This window comes from Lemur catta, chromosome 2 (assembly GCF_020740605.2).
Source record: "Lemur catta isolate mLemCat1 chromosome 2, mLemCat1.pri, whole genome shotgun sequence".
Lineage (NCBI taxonomy): Eukaryota > Metazoa > Chordata > Mammalia > Primates > Lemuridae > Lemur > Lemur catta.
This window is the reverse complement of record NC_059129.1, coordinates 85,917,267-85,935,091: the sequence shown is the minus strand read 5'-3', so window position 1 is coordinate 85,935,091 and position 17,825 is coordinate 85,917,267. Positions and strand designations below refer to the sequence as shown.

The 17,825-nt window shown below is 44.3% G+C and overlaps 1 protein-coding gene across 2 annotated transcripts in view; it reads right to left on the bottom strand.

Moving 5' to 3' along the window:
- Positions 1-17,825, bottom strand: part of ANKRD6 (ankyrin repeat domain 6) — a 164,273-nt gene that overhangs the window by 51,680 nt on the left and 94,768 nt on the right. For both annotated transcript variants that reach the window (XM_045544022.1, XM_045544024.1), the window contains exon 2: positions 8,192-8,456. In XM_045544022.1, coding sequence (XP_045399978.1) covers positions 8,192-8,311 — 120 coding nt within the window. In that variant the 5' untranslated portion in view covers positions 8,312-8,456. The remainder of the gene's footprint in view (positions 1-8,191; positions 8,457-17,825) is intronic.

Below are 17,825 nucleotides of genomic sequence, written 5' to 3'. Positions count from 1 at the left end.
GTAACTCCCACTTCTTCTCAGTTCTAAAAGAAAACTATTTATATACATATACCTTACAGGGTTCTGGGGATGAGCAACACATATGTGACAATGACTTAGAAAGTATAAAATGTTATGTACATGTACAATCCCATTATTGGGACATTGCTCTATTAAAGTACCTGGGCATATGAGTTCCCAGACAATAGACATTTGCAGATTATATCTACTGTGTGTAATGTGCCAACAAAAATACTCTAATAAGCAGCCTGCGGGAAGTTCACAATCCAAAGTTATAAACTGCATAGTTGAAACATGGTGGTTAAGAGCAAGGACTCTGGAACCAGATGGCCTGGGTTTGAATTCTCGTTCTGACACTTTCTAACTGAAATTTAGGGTGAGTTACTGTACCACTCCTTGCCTCAGTTTCCTCATCTGTAAAATGAAGATCATATAGTCATGAGGTTTAAAAGATTTAATTGTTGTAGTGCTCAGTACCTGACACCTGGCAATCACTATCAAAGTGTAAGAAATTTACAAGCAATAACATTATTCCCCTCATTCAGCACACATTGGGGCCTATGATGTGAGTACTGAGTACTGTGCCAGGCACTGGAGGGGTTAAAAAAATACCCAATATTCTGTGCCCACTTAGGTTTTACAACTACAGCAACCTGTGTCATCATACTTGGTTTATGGAAACTGGAAGGTGTGTGAAGAAACGGACTTCCCAAATGAAGAGATTGGCCTTACCAGTGGTTCTGAGCCAGGGATCACTTTGTCCCCAAGGGGGACGTTTGGCAATGTCTAGAGACAGTTTTGGTTGTCACAACCCAAGGGAAAGGAGTACTACTGGAACCTACGGGTAGAAGCCAGGTGCTGCTAAATGCCCTACAATGCACTGGACAGCCCTCACAACAAACAGTCATCTGGCCCACAGTGTCCACGGCGCTGAGGTTGAGAAACCCTGGCTACGTTAATAAGCAGTGGAGCATGTGCCTCTACCAAGGCCTTTGGATCCCAAATCTGGTGCTTTCTGCTGTGTCAAGCACAGAGAAACGTAAGAGAGAAACCGTGAGCCAGGCCAGAGTGATGATGGGGCAGGGAGTTCTGAGCACCCACAGTGTGCAGTGAAGGACACAGAGTGCACAGAGAACAGGTAATACCAGGTGAGAGAAGAGCAAGTTCCATGCAGGATGCCACACTCTGCATGGACTTCCTGTGGGTGGTAGCTCCTGAGCTGAGTTTCAAATAGGCAGGTCTTCAGGGGGCAGAGCGGCTGCAAAAGGCCTTTCAGGAGGCAGCTGCAAGGAAGACTCCATAGGCCGAGTTTCCCGAGGGCAACACCATAATCACAAAGATCACAGGTCATTGCCTTCAAAGTTCTGAAGCAAAAATAATTCTGTCTAGGTTTCTATACCAATTGTCAAGTAACTGAGAGGGCAGAATAAGGATTTTCAGACATGCAGACTCTCAAAAATTTATCTCCCATAATCCCTTTCTTAGGAAGGTACCAAAGAATATGCCCTACCAAAGTGAGAGGGACATGGTTCCTGCAAACAGGGGGTCTGATGGAGGGAGAGGTGAAAGGAGTTCTCAGGATGACTCTGTGCAGCATAACTAGACAGCAACCCAGATCAAACCAGAACAGAAGGACGATCTCCAGGAAAAGAATAAGAATGGTAAATATGTAATAGGTTTCAAATTGTACTAAGAACTGTTTTACAGAGTTATTGGATAGTAGAGGAAACATTTAACAGTAAATTTAAATCAAATTAAACAAATGAAAAATCAACTCCAGGAAAACCATTAAGCTATATAAAAAATGGAAATGTAATCATTCTTGGCTCACCAGTGAGCAGCATTTGCATAAATACACTAATTATGTGTGTGATTATCTGATGAAAATTATGCTATATAGCCAAAATAATTTTGAAAAGAACAAAGTTGAAGGACTCACTTTCTAACTTTAAAACATGTTACAAAGCTACAGTAATAAAAACAGCGTGGTACTGGCCTAAAGACAGACTTCTAGACCAATGAAACAGTATAGAAAGCCTAGAAATAAACCTGCATGTATATGGTGAAATTATCTTCAACAAAGACACCAAGACCACTCTCAATGGGAAAAGGACAGTCTCCTCAACAAACAGTGCTAGGCAAGCTGATACCCTCATGCAAAAAAATGAAGATGGACTCTTACCTTACACTACACGTAAAAATTAACTCAAAATGGAATAAAGACCTAAATATAAGATCTAAAGCTATAAAGCTTCTTGAAGAAAGGGGGAAAGCTCCATGACATTGGATTTACCAATGATTTCATGGATATAACACCAAAAGCATGGGCAACAAAAGTGAAAATAGACAAATGGGACTACAGCAAGCTTAAAAACTTTTGTACATAAAAGGATACAATCAACAGAGTAAAAAGACAACCTACAAACATGAGATACCACTACACACTGATCGGAATGGCCAAAATCCAGAACACTGACAACACCAGATGCTGGCGAGAACGTGCACAACAGGAACTCTCATTCACTGCTGGTGGGAATGCAAAATGGTACAGCCACTTTGGAAAACAGTTTGGCAATTTCTTACAAAACTAAGCATACTCTTACCATATGATCCAGCAACTGAACTCCTTGGTATCTAACCATAGGAGTTGAAAACTTATGTCCACTCAAAAACCTGAACATGAGTGTTTATAGCAGCTTTATTCATTGTCTTAGTTTTGCATTGCTATAAGGGAAATGCCTGAGGCTGGGTACTTTATTATATAAAGAAGACAGATTTACTTGGCTCACAGTTCTGCAGACGGTACAAGAAACATGGTGCCAGCATCTGCTTCTGGTGAGGGCTTCAGGGAGCTTCCAATCAAGGTAGACGGCAAACGGAAGCAGGCGTGTCACACGGCACGAGAGGGAGCATGAGAGAGAATGGGGGTGCCCATGCTTTTTTAAACAACCAGCTCTTGGCTGGGCCCGGCGGCTCACACCTGTAATCCCAGCACTTTGGGAGGCTGAGGCAGAAGGATTGCATGAGGTCAGCAGTTTGAGACCAGCTTGGGCAACAAACGGAGACCCTGTCACTACAAAAAATAAAAAAGTTAGCCAGGCATGGTGGCATATGCCTGTAGTCCCAGCTACTTGGGAGGCAGAGGCAAGAGGATCACTTGATCCCAGGAGTTCAAGATTTCAGGGACCTATGATCACATCACTGCACTCCAGCCTGGGTGACAGAGAAAGACCCCTTTCTCTGAGAGAAAAAACAAAACAAAATAAAAACACAAAAACCAATTAGCTCTTGCACAAACTAACAGAGCAAGAACTCAGTCATTACTACAGGGAGGGCACCAAGCCATTCATGAGGGATCTGTCCCCATGACCCAAACACCTCCCACTCAGCCCCACCTCCAACATTGGGGCCCAAATTTCAATATGAGATTTGGAGGGAACAAATATCCAAACTATATTGTTCATAATTGCCAAAAGTTGGAAGCAATCAAGATGTCCTTCAGTACGTGAATGGATAAATAGGTAGGTTCATCAACTGTAACAAAAGTACCACTCTGGTTGGGTATGTTGATAATGGGTACGGTAGGCTATGTATGTGCAGGGGCAAGGAGTATGTGGGAAATCTCTGTACCTTCCTCTCAATTTTGCTGTGAACCTTCTCTAAGAAACAGTCTTTTAAAAAAGGCAAACCACAATGGGGAAAAACGATACTGCAAATCATATATCTGATACGGGATTAATATCCAGAATACATACAGAACTCTTACAATTCAACAAAAAATCAAATAACCTGCTTAAATGGGCAAAAAACTTGAATAGACATTTCTCCAAAGATGATATACAAATGGCCAACAAGCATATGAAAAGGTGCTCGACATCACTAGGCATCAAAGAAATGCAAATCCAAACAACAATGAATTATCACTTTGCACTCATTAGGAAGGTCAGTATCAAAGAAACAGAAAATAACAAGTGTTAGTAAGGATGTGGGGAAATGGGAACACCTACACACTGTTGGTAGTATTGTAAAGTGGCACACTGCGTATAGAAGTTACTCAAAAAATTAAAAATAGAACTACGATATGATCCAGCAATTCTACTTCTGAGTATATACCCAAAACAAATGAAAGCAAGGACTCCAATATCCATGTACATCCATGTCGATACAGCATTATTCACAATAATAGCCAAAGGTGGAAGCAACCCAACTGTCCATCAACAGATAAATGGATAAATGTGTTATATACATAAAATGGAATATTGTTCAGCTTTTTTTTTTTTTTTTTTTTTGAGACAGTCTCACTCTGTTCCCCGGGCTAGAGTGCCGTGGCGTCAGTCGAGCTCACAGCAACCTCAAACTCCTGGGCTCAAGCAATCCTGCCTCAGCCTCCCGAGTAGCTGGGACTACAGGCATGCGCCACCATGCCCGGCTAATTTTTTTCTATATATATTTTTAGTTGTCCAGATAATTTCTTTCTATTTTTAGTAGAGACAGGGTCTCACTTTTGCTCACGCTGGTCTCAAACTCCTGACCTCGAGTGATCCTCCTGCCTCAGCCTCCCAGAGTGCTAGGATTACAGGCATGAGCCACCGCACCCGGCCATTATTCGGCCTTAACAAGGAATAAAATTCTGCTACATGCTAAAACATGAATGAACCTTGAAATAAGTGAAATAAGCCAATCGCAAGAGGACAATATGGTATGATTCCACTCACTTGAGGTACCTAGAATAGTTGAATTCACAGAGACAGGGAGTAGAATGGTCAATGCCAAGGACTGGGAGGAGGAAACGATGAGTTAGTGTTTAATAGGTATAAAGTTCCAGCTGGGGAAGATGAAAAATTTCTGGAGGCAGATGGCGGTAATGGTTGCACAATGATATGAATGTATTTAATACCACTGAACTATACACTTAAAAATGGTTGAAGCAGTAAATTTTGTTATGGATCTTTTAACACAATAAATAAATTTTAAAGATATAAAAAAGAATAAAACACAAATTAGTAAATTTGACTTCATTTAAAAAATTAAACTGCCATAAAAAAGAATGAAATCCTACCATTTGCAACAACGTGGATGGAACTGGAGAACATTATACGTGAAATAAGCCAACCACAGAAAGATAGATCTCACATGTTCTCACTCATATGTGGGAGCAAAACATTAAAACAATCAATCTTATGGAGACAGAACGATGGTTATCAGAAGCTGGGAAGGGTAGCAAGGGGGTCGGGGGCGGGGGGGATGCAGTGGGGATGGTTAGTGGGTACACAAATATAGTTAGATAGAATGAACAATATTTGAAAGCACAACAAAGTGACTATAATCAACAGTAAGTTAGAGTATACTTTAAGATAACTACAAGAGTAGAATTGGAATGTTCCTAACACAAAGAAATGATAAATGTCTGAGGTGATGGATACCCCAACTACCCTGATTTGATTAATTCATGTTGTATGCCTGTATCAAAACATCATGTGTACCCTATAAAGATATATAACTACTATGTACCCATAATTAAAAATTAAAAATGTAAACAAATTAAACTAATGCATATTCATTAGAAATATGAAGATAAATACCAGAAAAAGAACTAGAAGATTTGAAATTTGTTTGTTCAGAGGAGCAACTGGGGATGGACCAGGGGGCAGATGTTTTTGTTAAAAGCTTTCCAGCAGTATTTGAACTAACAGTATTAAAATTCCAGTGTGCATGTACTACTTTGATAAAGATAACTATAAAAAGCAACTGATATAAAAAAGATAGACTATAACAAGCATTGGCAAGAAGGCAGAGAAATTAAAACCCTCATACATTGCTGGGGGGAATGTAAAATGGTGCAACCACTTTGGAAAATAGCTTGGTATGTTTGTTGAAATGTTAAACATAGATTTACCATACGACTGACAATCCTGCTTCTAGGTATATACCCAAGAGAAATGAAAATGTATGTCCACATAAAAACTTGTGCACAAGTGTTCAAAACAGCATTACTCATAATAACCCCAAACTGGAAACAACCCAAAATGTCCATTAACTGATAAAGGGATAAATAAAATATGATACATGCATACAATGGATTATTCAGCCATAAAAAGGAATGAAGTGTTGATACATGCTACAACACAGACAAACCTTGAAAGTGCTAAGTGAGAGAAGCCAGACACCAAAGACCACACACTATATAATTCTATTTATATGAAATGTCTAGAAAGGATAAATTTACAGAAAAAGTATTAATATATTAATGGCTGCCAGGAGCTGGAGGTGGGGCTGGGGAGTGACAGCTAATAGGTATGAGCCTTTTTATTGGGGTGACGGAAATGTTCTAAAATTAGAACTTGGTTGTTATGAGTCTGCTCAGGCCGCAAGAATAGCAGATTTATTTCTCACAGTTCTGGAGGCCGGAAAGTCCAAGTTCAGGGTGCCAGGATGGGCAGGTTCTGGTCAGGGCCCTCTTCCTAGCCTGCTGATGGCCACTTTCTCACTGTGTCCTCACACGGCAGGGAGGGAGAGAGAGTGTAAACTCTGATGTTTCTTCTTCTACAGGCACTAATGCCTTCACCAGGGCCCTACCCTCATGAGCTCATCTAAACCTAATTACCTCCCAAAGGCCCTATCTCCAAACAGTATCACACTGGGCACTGGGTAGGGTTTCAATATACGAATCTGGGGGAAAAACTATTTGGTCCACAGCAGTGGTGACAGTTGCACAACTCTGTAAGTACTCTAGAAATTATTGAATTGTACGATGAAAATGGGTGAATTTTATGCATGTAAAGTATACCATAATAAAGCTGCTTTTTTTGTTTATTTTTTCCTTTTTTATGTTGTTAGAGATGTGGAATAAAGCTGCTTTTGAAAAAGTAAACAATGAAGTCCATTTGTAAAAGAAAACTTGCAGACTTTGTGCTAAGTACTTTAAATGTTATCGTTATTATAACAACCCTGAAAAGTTGGTATTATTATTCCTGTTTTACAAATAAGGAAACCAAGGCTCAAAGAAATTAAGCAACTTGCATAATTAGCAAACAAAGCAGAGTTAAAATCTGTGGGCCCTAAAACAGATTTCACCTCGCACCTACTTTTTTGTGATTGTCTGAGCCCTGAAGAGTGCTATGGGCAGATCACACAAGGCCTGGGTTAAGGCCACCTTCAGGCTCAATTCTGGACAACCCTGTCACCATTTATGTGCAGACCACTGTTAGGCTCCATAGTGACCTACAAGTAGCTGAAGATCTCTCCAGAGACCGGCACGGAATCTAAAGACCGCATACGAGTGACTGTGAAAACATGAGCTGGCCAATCTTTGCCACAGGAGGTCAGAAGTTAACAGACGTTACTATTTGCAGATTAAACTTTGTCCCTCTTCACAGCTTGCTCTGGGGAGGTCTGGAAGGTGGGCTGAGCAGCCAGACTCTGTAGGTACAAGTTGCACTCCTGTCACTCAGCAGCTGAGGGACCCTGGGCAAGTTACTTAAGTCTTTCTGTGCCTCAGCTTCCTCATCTCCAAAGTGGGGATGAAAAGAGAACCTCTTCTAGAGGTTTGCCACTGGCATTACTTTGGTGTAGTTAAATTTGTCATCTAACTGTGCAGAGTCTGCCTTTTCTCAGCTTTGCTACGAACTGTCTTTGGCCAGTACGGTCTCTCCTCTACCACCGTGTTATCTGTGGGTGAAGGGTAAGCAGTGTGCTCCCCACATTTGCACTGACCCCTGTGAAATCCAAGCCTGCAGAGGCTGTGGCCGTCATCTGCTCCAGGCCGCCAGTCACCGTGCAGATGGGGACCAGGAGCCTCCGTGCGGTGAGGGGGCTGCCCTGACCACAAGCTGGTCCACGTCCCTAGGAGGCCCGTCTAACGTGACTACTGCACAAACACACTGCTCAGTAAGCTTTTGTGTCCCAACTTCTCCCAAGAGATCTCCTGTCCATTTGGCTAAAGAAATAGGTGAGAAAAGCCACACTGTGATTTGAAAGACTGTCAAATGCTAATTACAAGTTGCTCCATTTGAAAGATGGCAATGAAAGCATTCTTAATCCTCCTTCCTTCTCCCCAAACCTCCATCACTGGAAGAAAAGGCAGTTCTTTGAAAGCTTCAAACCAAACACAACAGTTCTGCGGACAATGGTTAAGAGGTAGGCTAGTTCCCAGGGAATGGCTGCAGCGTTTTTGTTTTTTTTTTCTCGTTACCTTGGTAACTGCTACCTTGGCGCCCTTGTTGATGAGCTGAACCACATTCTCTGTTTGGCCTTTGTACGCAGCTATGAGAAGGCGTTCAGAAAGCGCAGCGACCGCATCCTGCTGGCTCATGAATTAGGAGAGAAAGAGGGTTTTGGGAAAGCAGTAGACAAGTTCCTTCAGCTCAACACGAAGCCAATGGCCTGGGCTGGCACCCGCGGGTGAAGATGCTCACAATCATCGGAAGGTGCTTTTATGACCATGCCATCTTCGGGACCTGGGGGTTACAAAACAAAGCTGCCATCAGGGCCACATGACACACACGGACAGGCCACACTTGTTCTCTGATTTTAAGGCATTCTGCCGTTGCACATTGCAGGGGAGGGAGGCTGTGGGGGACACTGGGGAAACCCTCTCTCTGTAGCAAAGCCCCGGATCAGAACTTCCGAGTGGAAGGCAACAGAGTGCGCCAGGCTCCCTTCCTGCTTCCCCCCTCGGGGACGTTCCCCAGAGGAACGTGGCCAGGACTGTGAGGTTTACTCTGTGTTTTTTTTTCTCCCGGGTAGCGGAGGCCTGATATAATCCCTGAAGCACCAACTGCTTTACACACCCCCCTTGGCAGGAACTGCACTGTCTGTGTGACCAGCAAAGGCCCTGGGCCGTGTCTTGCAGGTGCGCCAGGGCTAACGTGCCCGTCCCCCCACAGGTTAGGCGCCCGTGGGCCGCACCCCATAGAGACCCCGCCAGTGGGTGCTCTCCTTAGGGTTTTCTCCCAGCATTTCCTGCAGTCTCTTCCCTCACCCTTTTCTCATTGTAAATTGTGCCGTTTCCCAAATTCTAGAACAGATGGAGAGCTGGGAGCAAGCCCGGACCCACTCCCGGTCCAAACTGCCGAAACAATGCACCTCGAGGACAGCACAGATGCTAAACACTGACGGCGTGCTCTGCCAGCTTAGGGGGGACTGGTCATGGTGCTCCTCGCTAACAGGAGGAAAACAAATGGCCACAAAACCACCTACAGGACACTGAGCCCTGGCTCAGAGCAGTGGTAGTCACTAGCGGTAAACTAAGCTCTTCTCGCCACCACATGGCCAAAACCAATAGAATTTTAAAGACTGTGACTCCTCCCAGTAGCCCTGGGCCACCATCAGACCAAACCAGAGCCACTGGCAGTTATTTCAAAGGTGAAGGTTCTTTGGACAAAAGAAGGAATGCTTACAGATCTAACCCGCTCCTAATAGAACATCAAAAGAGAGAGGGCTTCTTTGTATTTTAAAAAAATACATCTTAAGAATACCAGAATATATAAATGGAAAGAAAATTATATGTCAAAGGGATACCATTCTTCAACCCAAACCCTACCACACTTTCTAATTTTGAAGGTCTGGAAGATACAGACGTGTTTGACATCTGTCCCCCCAGGCATGCCTACTGATCTTCCAGTCTCTAAAGATTAAGGAATTGGCCACGATGTGGCTGGAAAAGGTCTGGACCACGTCTCCCATTCTAACTTGTTCACTGTGACATTCAGGCAGGTCATTTAGCGCTGTGAAGCTGGGGTTAAAGGCTCATCTATAAAACAGACATAAGAACATCTCTCTCCCAGGACTCTGGCGGGAATGAAAGATAGTATTTTATTATGTAAAACTGTGGCCCAAATGTGAATATCGTAACTTCAGAAAGGTAATTCTTACCCCCCTACTTGTGACTTATCACATGTTCTCATCATTCTCCATCTGTTGCCTAAAATGCAGGTAAAGAATAGCAAGGAAAGAGAGAGAAGGAGCCCTCGAAAAACCCATCCCTCTTCTGCTCACCGGGCTCACCAGAAGTGCAACAAGGCCAGGCACGGTGGCTCACGCCTGTAATCCTAGCACTTTGGGAGGAAGACAGGGGAGGGTCGCTTGAGCCCAGAAGCTCAAAACCAGCCTGTACAATAGCAAGAATCCCTCTCTACAAAAAATAGGAAAAAATTAGCTGGATGTGGTGGCACTCGCCTGTAGTCCCAGCTACTCAGGAGGCTGAGGCAGGCGGATGGGTAGATCCCAGGAGTTTGAGGTTGCTGTGAGCTATGATGATGCCACTGCACTCTAGCCCGGCCAACAGCCATACCCTGTTCTCCGGGGCGGGGGGGGGGGCGGGGAATTATAACAAATCAGGATAAGGGTATGCTCCAAAGCAGAGGGACCCCTCACAGTTAGTCACAGTCAGAGATCCCTGGGATATACCAGAAATATTCCTTGAATGAATAAGCCAATGAAAGAATAAAGTTGAAACTCAAAACACAGAGAAATGGAGCTAGAAATGCCTTTGAAAATTCCCATGGTTGCACTGAATGACTACAGTTTGGGCTTTATGTTTCCCAGACTGGCACATTATTGGGAAGTAGTTTGTTTTTATAAACACAGGATGTGTTGCTTCTTTCTATTCGGGTAATCTGTGGTACATTCAAACCAATTATACTGAGCTTTTGCTCTGTTTGCCTAAACACTGCAAAATCACTCCAGGCCTAAATGGTAGGAAAATAGAGTATTAGCCATGACTTCCTAAAAGATCTCCCCTCCCACAACTACATTCTTCCCCTTCATCTCCCCATTTGTTATCTATACACTCACCCAGCCCCCAACTTCTATTCCAGAACATTTCCTACAATGGGTATTTGAATATCTCAAGTACAATGGCCCAGTCCAAACAAATATTATCATAGCTAAAATTCTACTTATTCTACTCCATAGCCTGACTCCTGAGGGTAGAGATCTCTTTGCTGCAACCTCAGTACGGCCCATCAGCGGAGGTCACAGTGCTGTCCAGCCTCCTGGCAATGGAGGCAAAGGTCCAACCGGCCACTCCCCTCCCACCTCCTGTCCCAAGCAACAAATTCAGCCTCTCAGATACCGAGACTAAAGCCACAGCTGTAGGCTACCGAGATAGCCTTGTTTAGACCGTTACCATCGGTAAACAGCCCTTTGCAAGACCAGTCCATGTTACTTTTCCTTTTTTTGTTAAAGATAGAAAAATACTACAGTGGTGAGAAAATGTTGGTCAAGGAGAAATGTCATTTTAATCTTTGCGTTTCAGTTGCAGCTACTTAATAATGCTCCTCACCCCCACCCCACCCCTCCACCATGACCAATACCCCCCCAGAGCGGCCTCCAGAATGGGTCCCTCACACAGGATTTGGGATACTCCCTCCATCACAGTCACACGGAAAACTGCCTCCAAGATCAGGAACAGAATCCGGGGTTTCCAATTCCTAGTCTGTTGCTAACATCATCCCTGTGTGCTTAGATAGCTCAAGCTCATTCTCAATTTCAGCCCCGTGTTAGCGTCACTGTGAGGACCTCCAGCGTTCACTGCAGTTGCGTTTACACACAGGGAGGGTGGGAAGGGACCGAAGGAGCAGTGTCTTCTCTCCTGCTTCCTTCCTGTTTCCTCCTGCACCTTCAGCCTTGCGTGTGGGAGCAGGCTCAGTAGAGACACCACATCTCCACCTCTCTCACGGTCACGGCCCTAAGTCCTACCTCCCACCTAGAATAACTATCCCCATCCTTTGGAGTGAGAGGATATTCTGCTTCTCAGCCAATGCCTCTGAACTGACAAATCAGGACAGGTAGAGGGGGGAGAGGGAAAAGAAGGGACAGAGAAGCCCTGACAATTAATGGGGAGGGGCGGGGAACAGAGGAGAGGTAACCAGTCTGCAATCAACCAGTTAAACTTCACTGCCAACCTGTTGGCCACCCCTGCTTTAGCAGCCCATTCCCTCTTTACATCGGAGCCTCCTCTTCCAAGTGGATCAGCTATCATTCAAGACACTTCCCACTGCTGGCAGTGAGGAATCTCTTCTGCCCCAAGCCTATCACTCACATCCCTCTTTGTCACGACGTTCTGGAGGAAAACCTTAAATGCAAACATGCTGCCCATTCTTTAAGCAAGAAGGCTATAAATACATGAGCATAAGTGTGCAATGCATCCCCTGAATCCAGAAAGGGGTTTAGCTTCCTAAGAAAGATTCCCTCTTACAATGTATGTAACCTGAACTTATGTACCCCCATGATGAGCTGAAATAAAAAAAAAAAAAGAAAGAAAGAAAGATTCCCTCCTTCCTCCAAGCCCACTGCCCCATTTTCATTGCTCTTCAATTTGCTGCTTCTTTTGTCTCTAATCACAAATACCAGAGGGTCACAAAGCGGCTTGGTCTGTGATGTGATCTGTTTTCTTTTTACAGAAAAAGGACTACAAGGTTTGCTTTTGCTGTTTTCTTGGGGATTACAACAAAGTCCCCTATATTTTGGAGAATTTACCAATATCCCAAAGCCACTACATTCAGTCTCCCAACAGGCAAAATATTCTAGAAGAGACCTGCAAACAAAAGTCCCAGCCAGGCATTACGCACAACCCACCTAGAGACGGCCCACAGGCACCCAGGAACCAGGGGTTAGGGAGCGCCATCAGCTATAACAACTAGCTTTGCTCCCACTGCTCCAACGCCTGTGTTGAAGAGATGGTACTCACATCCCGGGGTCTGTCCTCCCTACATCGTGTTCAGTTTCTGGGTAACTGCGGTCAATTCTTTCCTGGAGAGATCATTAGCTTCCCAGGGCTGTCACTCCCAGTGGGTCTGCAGTGATTTACGTTACGATGCTCGCTGTCTTTTTCTTTTAGCCTCCTCTGTCCGCTGTCGCTGCTGGCCAAATCACATCTAACAGCTTATTAAGACATCCATTCAGCTCTCAATGTTTTGTGGCTTGCTAGTCTGTTCGTCACAGCTTCTGAAAGTCTTGGGTCTTCAGATTTTAATGAACTGCTCCCTCCCACCGGCAGAGGACCTGTAACACTGCCCTGATTCAGAAGAGTCAGGGAACAATAATTCACAGATCCCAGGAACGTTTCTGAATGACGCTCAGATGACAAAGGAACGAAGTTTGCAATCTTTCGGCAGCAATTCAAGAAGAGATGAATGTGCGTGTTGTAAGGGAGGGAGGATGCAGGAAGCATTCAAATCTGCAACAAACTGCCTTTATGACAACAGTTAGGGAAATGCTCGCTTTGTGGGAGCAGCGGAGCCCAGACACTCCACCCTCCTCGGCAGAGAGTTCCTGCATGGCGATTGCATTGCGGCAGCACGAGACAAGGGTCTGGCTGAGCAGCTGTTCCTGACATTCGTCTCCCAAACCCTTCCCTGGACAGTCTGCGCAGGGAAGGGGCAGTAGGCAGGGAGCAGGGCCCCTTCCGAAGCTGTTACAAGTGCTGTCAGTGGCCCTAAACACCGCAAGTGTGTCCTCTGGCCCACTTGTTGAAGCACCAGAAATCTTCCCACCTGGACAGATCAGAGAGGAAGGGGGCTTTCATTTTGATTTGAGCTAATATCCCCACATTTTCCTCGCTGTCTCTAAAGATAGAATTAGAGACGTGGGAAATAGGAAAATTACTCTGTCAACACAAATCCTTTGAGCACCTTCCCGTCCCAAAGCCTCGCCCCATTTCCCTGAGGGTGGCAGCTCCTACGGGCAATGAGCTGTGATTCTGCTTTGGCCACCCTTTGGCTGACCCCAAGGACAGGAAAACAGTGTGGCACTCTGTCTGGCATGTTGCAGAGAGGTTGAATTCCACTGGGGAAACAAATTGGCAGTAGAATTATTATGCAAGCTTTTTAAAAAATATATAACACTCATATAAGTTTATCCAAAAGGGATCACTACAGGGGTGATGTGATCACCACTGGAGGACAAGTGAAGTTATAACAGAGATGACTGTGACTCAGTCCCTATTTAAAGAAACTCATCATCTGGCCACTGATAAGCCACGATCAGGGCCCAAAAGATCACGTGCCAGAAGAGAAATGTAAACCAAGTGGGAAGGAAGAATAAAGCAAGGAGTGGGCCATTTTCTCACAGCTACCAGGACATTTCCTTCTCCTGAGAGAATCTATGCCCACAGGTAGGGACCCTTAACACAATATTATCCACGAGGACATATAGCACTGACTGTGCATGGAACCTGGTGTCTGTAAAAGAAAGAACAGAGTAGAGATGCTCCTCTTTAGCAAGCTCACGACTCATGCTATCCCCCCACCATTGCAAAGGAACGGGTATATTTATTTCTTGAACCATCTCAAGTACAATAACTCATCTCTTCTGAATCTGACAGTTACTGAATCTTTGAAATAACCACCTTTGCAGGAGGCATAAAGAGGCTGTTGCAGTGAAAGTTGAGTGACATGTGAATATTATTCAGGAAGCATATGACATACTCTACCAACAAGAAGAGCTGCTTACAGATATAAAAATCATACAGGAGGAGTAAGCACATATCACTGAACAAAGGTATGAATGATAGAAGGCTTGAGATGGAGAGACCTCCCCTTCTTATGCAAGACAATAACTTTGACTGACCAGCACGGCTAGACCACCAGTGCCTCCAACTCGGGGCTGGGCATTCCTATCACTCACAAATGACCATCCATATGCTCAAAACTCAGTCCAAGTGTCATCTCTGCCAAGCCTTCTGCTATCTCTTCCTTTCCCTAGACAATACGATCACCTACAGTTTTCTATAAGCTCCTGCTACGGAGTGAATTTTGTCTCCCCTAAATGCATATGTTGAAGTTCAAACCCCCACTGTGACCATATTCGGAAATAGGAGGTAATTAAGGTAAAAATTCGGTCATAAAGGCAGGGCCCTGACCTGATAGGATTAGTGTTCTGACAGGATTAGCACATGTACACACTCTCTCTCCTCGCTCATCCTCCTCCCCTCTCTCTCAGCGCACACGCTCAGAAGAAAGCCCCTGTGAGGACAAAATGGCCATCTGCAACCCAGGAAGACAGCCCTCACCAGAAACTGAACCCTGCTGGACTTTGATCTGGGACTCCCAGCCTCTAGGACTGTGAGAAAATACACTCTGTTGTTGGAGATGTCTTGGTATTTTGTTATGGTGGCCCTAGCAAGACTAAGACAGCTCCCCTCCTAGTGTCATTGCTGATACTGGCTGGAGCTTGGTCTCCTTAGTTACATGGAATTCTCCAGAGGGCAGGAACCCTGTCCTGGTCATCTTATATCCCAGAGTCCGCCATGGTGCCTGGAACAGAGTTGGCCTTTAATGTCCATGAAATGGATTATAGAAAAACTAATAATCAGTTTTACTGCAGTCATCGATTGGTCTTCAGGAGTCTGTGGATCCCGTAAGAAATAGAGGCAGTGTTCACCTAGTCAGCTGATCATCTTTCTTTCCAAGCAGATGAGGCAGGCTATGGCTGCTGACCTTCCAAGAGATAATGGGGAGGGCGGTGTTATGTAGTCATTCCTCTCTCCCTTGCTCCCCAAAATGGAGCTGTACAGCTCCTGGGGCCGGAAGAATCACTGATCTCAAGGCAGCCCTTATTCAGCGAGACTGGTCAGCCCCAAAGCGCCAGACAGCACCACAGCCACTCTGGGAGTTTTCTCCTCACCACCCTCAAGTCCTGTTGGCTACAGCCCCAAATGCTTTATTGAAGAAAAATCAAAATAAGCAATACAAAATAACAGTAAAACCAATCCCCAGGGAGTAGTCCAGTTTCTATGCAGTCATACCTCAACTCCCATCCACTCTTTAAATCTACTTTCATCTGGCTCCTTTCTGTCCCTAATATTGCCACTGAAACTTTTTCTGCTGTGATTTATTTGGTGGTGTACTAGGCATTTATTGAAGAAATGGGCACAAAGACCTATGGAAACCGGGAGACGATCATTCCTGCTTGCCGTGCTGAGGTAAAAGAAGGTCAGGACAGTTTTCGGAGACGGTAGCACTTCACAGAGGTGTTAGAGGACAGGTAGGGTTTTGTTAGGTAGAGACGTCAGGGAAGACAGGGCAGAGGAAACAGCAAGGACAAAAAGGCAGAGTGGAAAGTGGGTCACAAGGAGCAAAGAGAAGCACAGAGGTAACTGCAGCTGGAGCTTACAACACACAGCAGGCACCAGAGTCGATGTTGGAAAATAAGGCGGGAATCGTGCCATTTAAAATTTTCACATCATGCCAGAGAAACTCGACTGTATGTTGCATGTGTGACAGGGAAGCTGGTACACAGAAGAGTGACTAGTCATGTTTTTGCTCTACTTGGAACTCAGGCACACAGAATTCAATTAATAATAATTATAGTTTTATGCTACACTCTCAAGACTATGTACATGGCCTTCTTTCCTCTTCCTCTCCTTCATTTATTTCTTCTTTTATTCCTTCCTTTCCTTTTTTTTTCATTAATAGACTTTATTTTTTTAGAGCAGTTTTAAGTTTGCAGAAAAATCAGGCAGAAAGTACAGAGTTCCCATAGAATCCTTAGCCCATCTCCACCCCCATTTAATTTCCTCTATTACAGCGTCTTGTATTAGCATGGTATAGTTGTCACAATTGAGTCCATATTGATACATTATTAACTACAGTCCATGGTATATATTAGGGTTTGCTCTCTGTGTCGTACAGTCCCGTGGGTTTTGACAAGTGCATAATACCATACACTTGGCCTTCAAGTACCAGACAGAGTAGTCTCACTGCCCTAAAGATCCCAAGCTCCACCTGTTTATTCCTCCCTTGCCCCCAACCCCTGGCAACCACTGGTCTTTTTACTGTCTCCATACTTTTGCTCTTTCTATAATGTCTTATATAGCTGGAATCATACCGTATGTAACCTTTCAGATTGGCTTCTTTCCCTTAGCAATATGCATTTAAACTTCCTCCATGTCTCTTCGTGGCTTGATAGCTCATTTCTTTTTAGTGTCAAATAATATTCCATTGTATGGATGTACCACAGTTGGCTTTTCCACTCATCTACTGAAGGACATTTTGGTTGCTTCTAAGTTTTGGCAACTACAAATAAAGATACTATACACATGCATATGCAGGTTTTTGTGTGGACATAAGTTTCACTTCATCTGGGTAAATTCCAAGGACTACAATTGCTGGATCACGTGGCAGGACAGTGTTTAGCTTTGTAAGAAATTGCTATACTGTCTTCCAAAGTGGCTGTTAACATTTTGCATTCCCATTAGCTGGCTTTACATTGACCTAATTGCCAAATGCAGTGGTAACTCTTTGGCTCTTAACTTACATGGTTTGTCTGTTGCACCCCTCCCTCAAAGTTCTTCCTTTCTTGGTTTCTGTAACTCACTCCCTTCCTCATTCTCCTAACACTATCCCTTGAACTATTCCTTTCTCTCATGGAAGAGCTCTTCTTTCACCAGTACCTTAAATGTTGCAGGTCCTTGAGATGCCTGGTTGTCTTCTCTGCTCATTTTCTTCTCTAGAAGAGCTCAGTACTCCCCCTCCCTGCTGCCCACATCCTCCTCTGCTGCCTAGATACGGATTTCTCCAAGTCTACTTCTTCACCCTCAATCACGTTCTCTGACGCTCTATATTTAAACACTCAGCCACCTACCAGACATCTTCCTTGGATGTCCCCTATCAACATGTTCACAATGAAATCACCAGCCTTTCTAAACTGGTTTCCTTTTCCTACGTTGTAACCTGGGTGAGGGGCTCCATCTTTCATCTAGCTACCTATTTCCCTAATGTAGAACATTCTTCTCCTTTCTTCGTCTTTGCCCACCACCACATCCAATAAATCACCAAGTCCTCCTGATCTGAGACAGTAAGGCATAAAGATTAAAAATACAA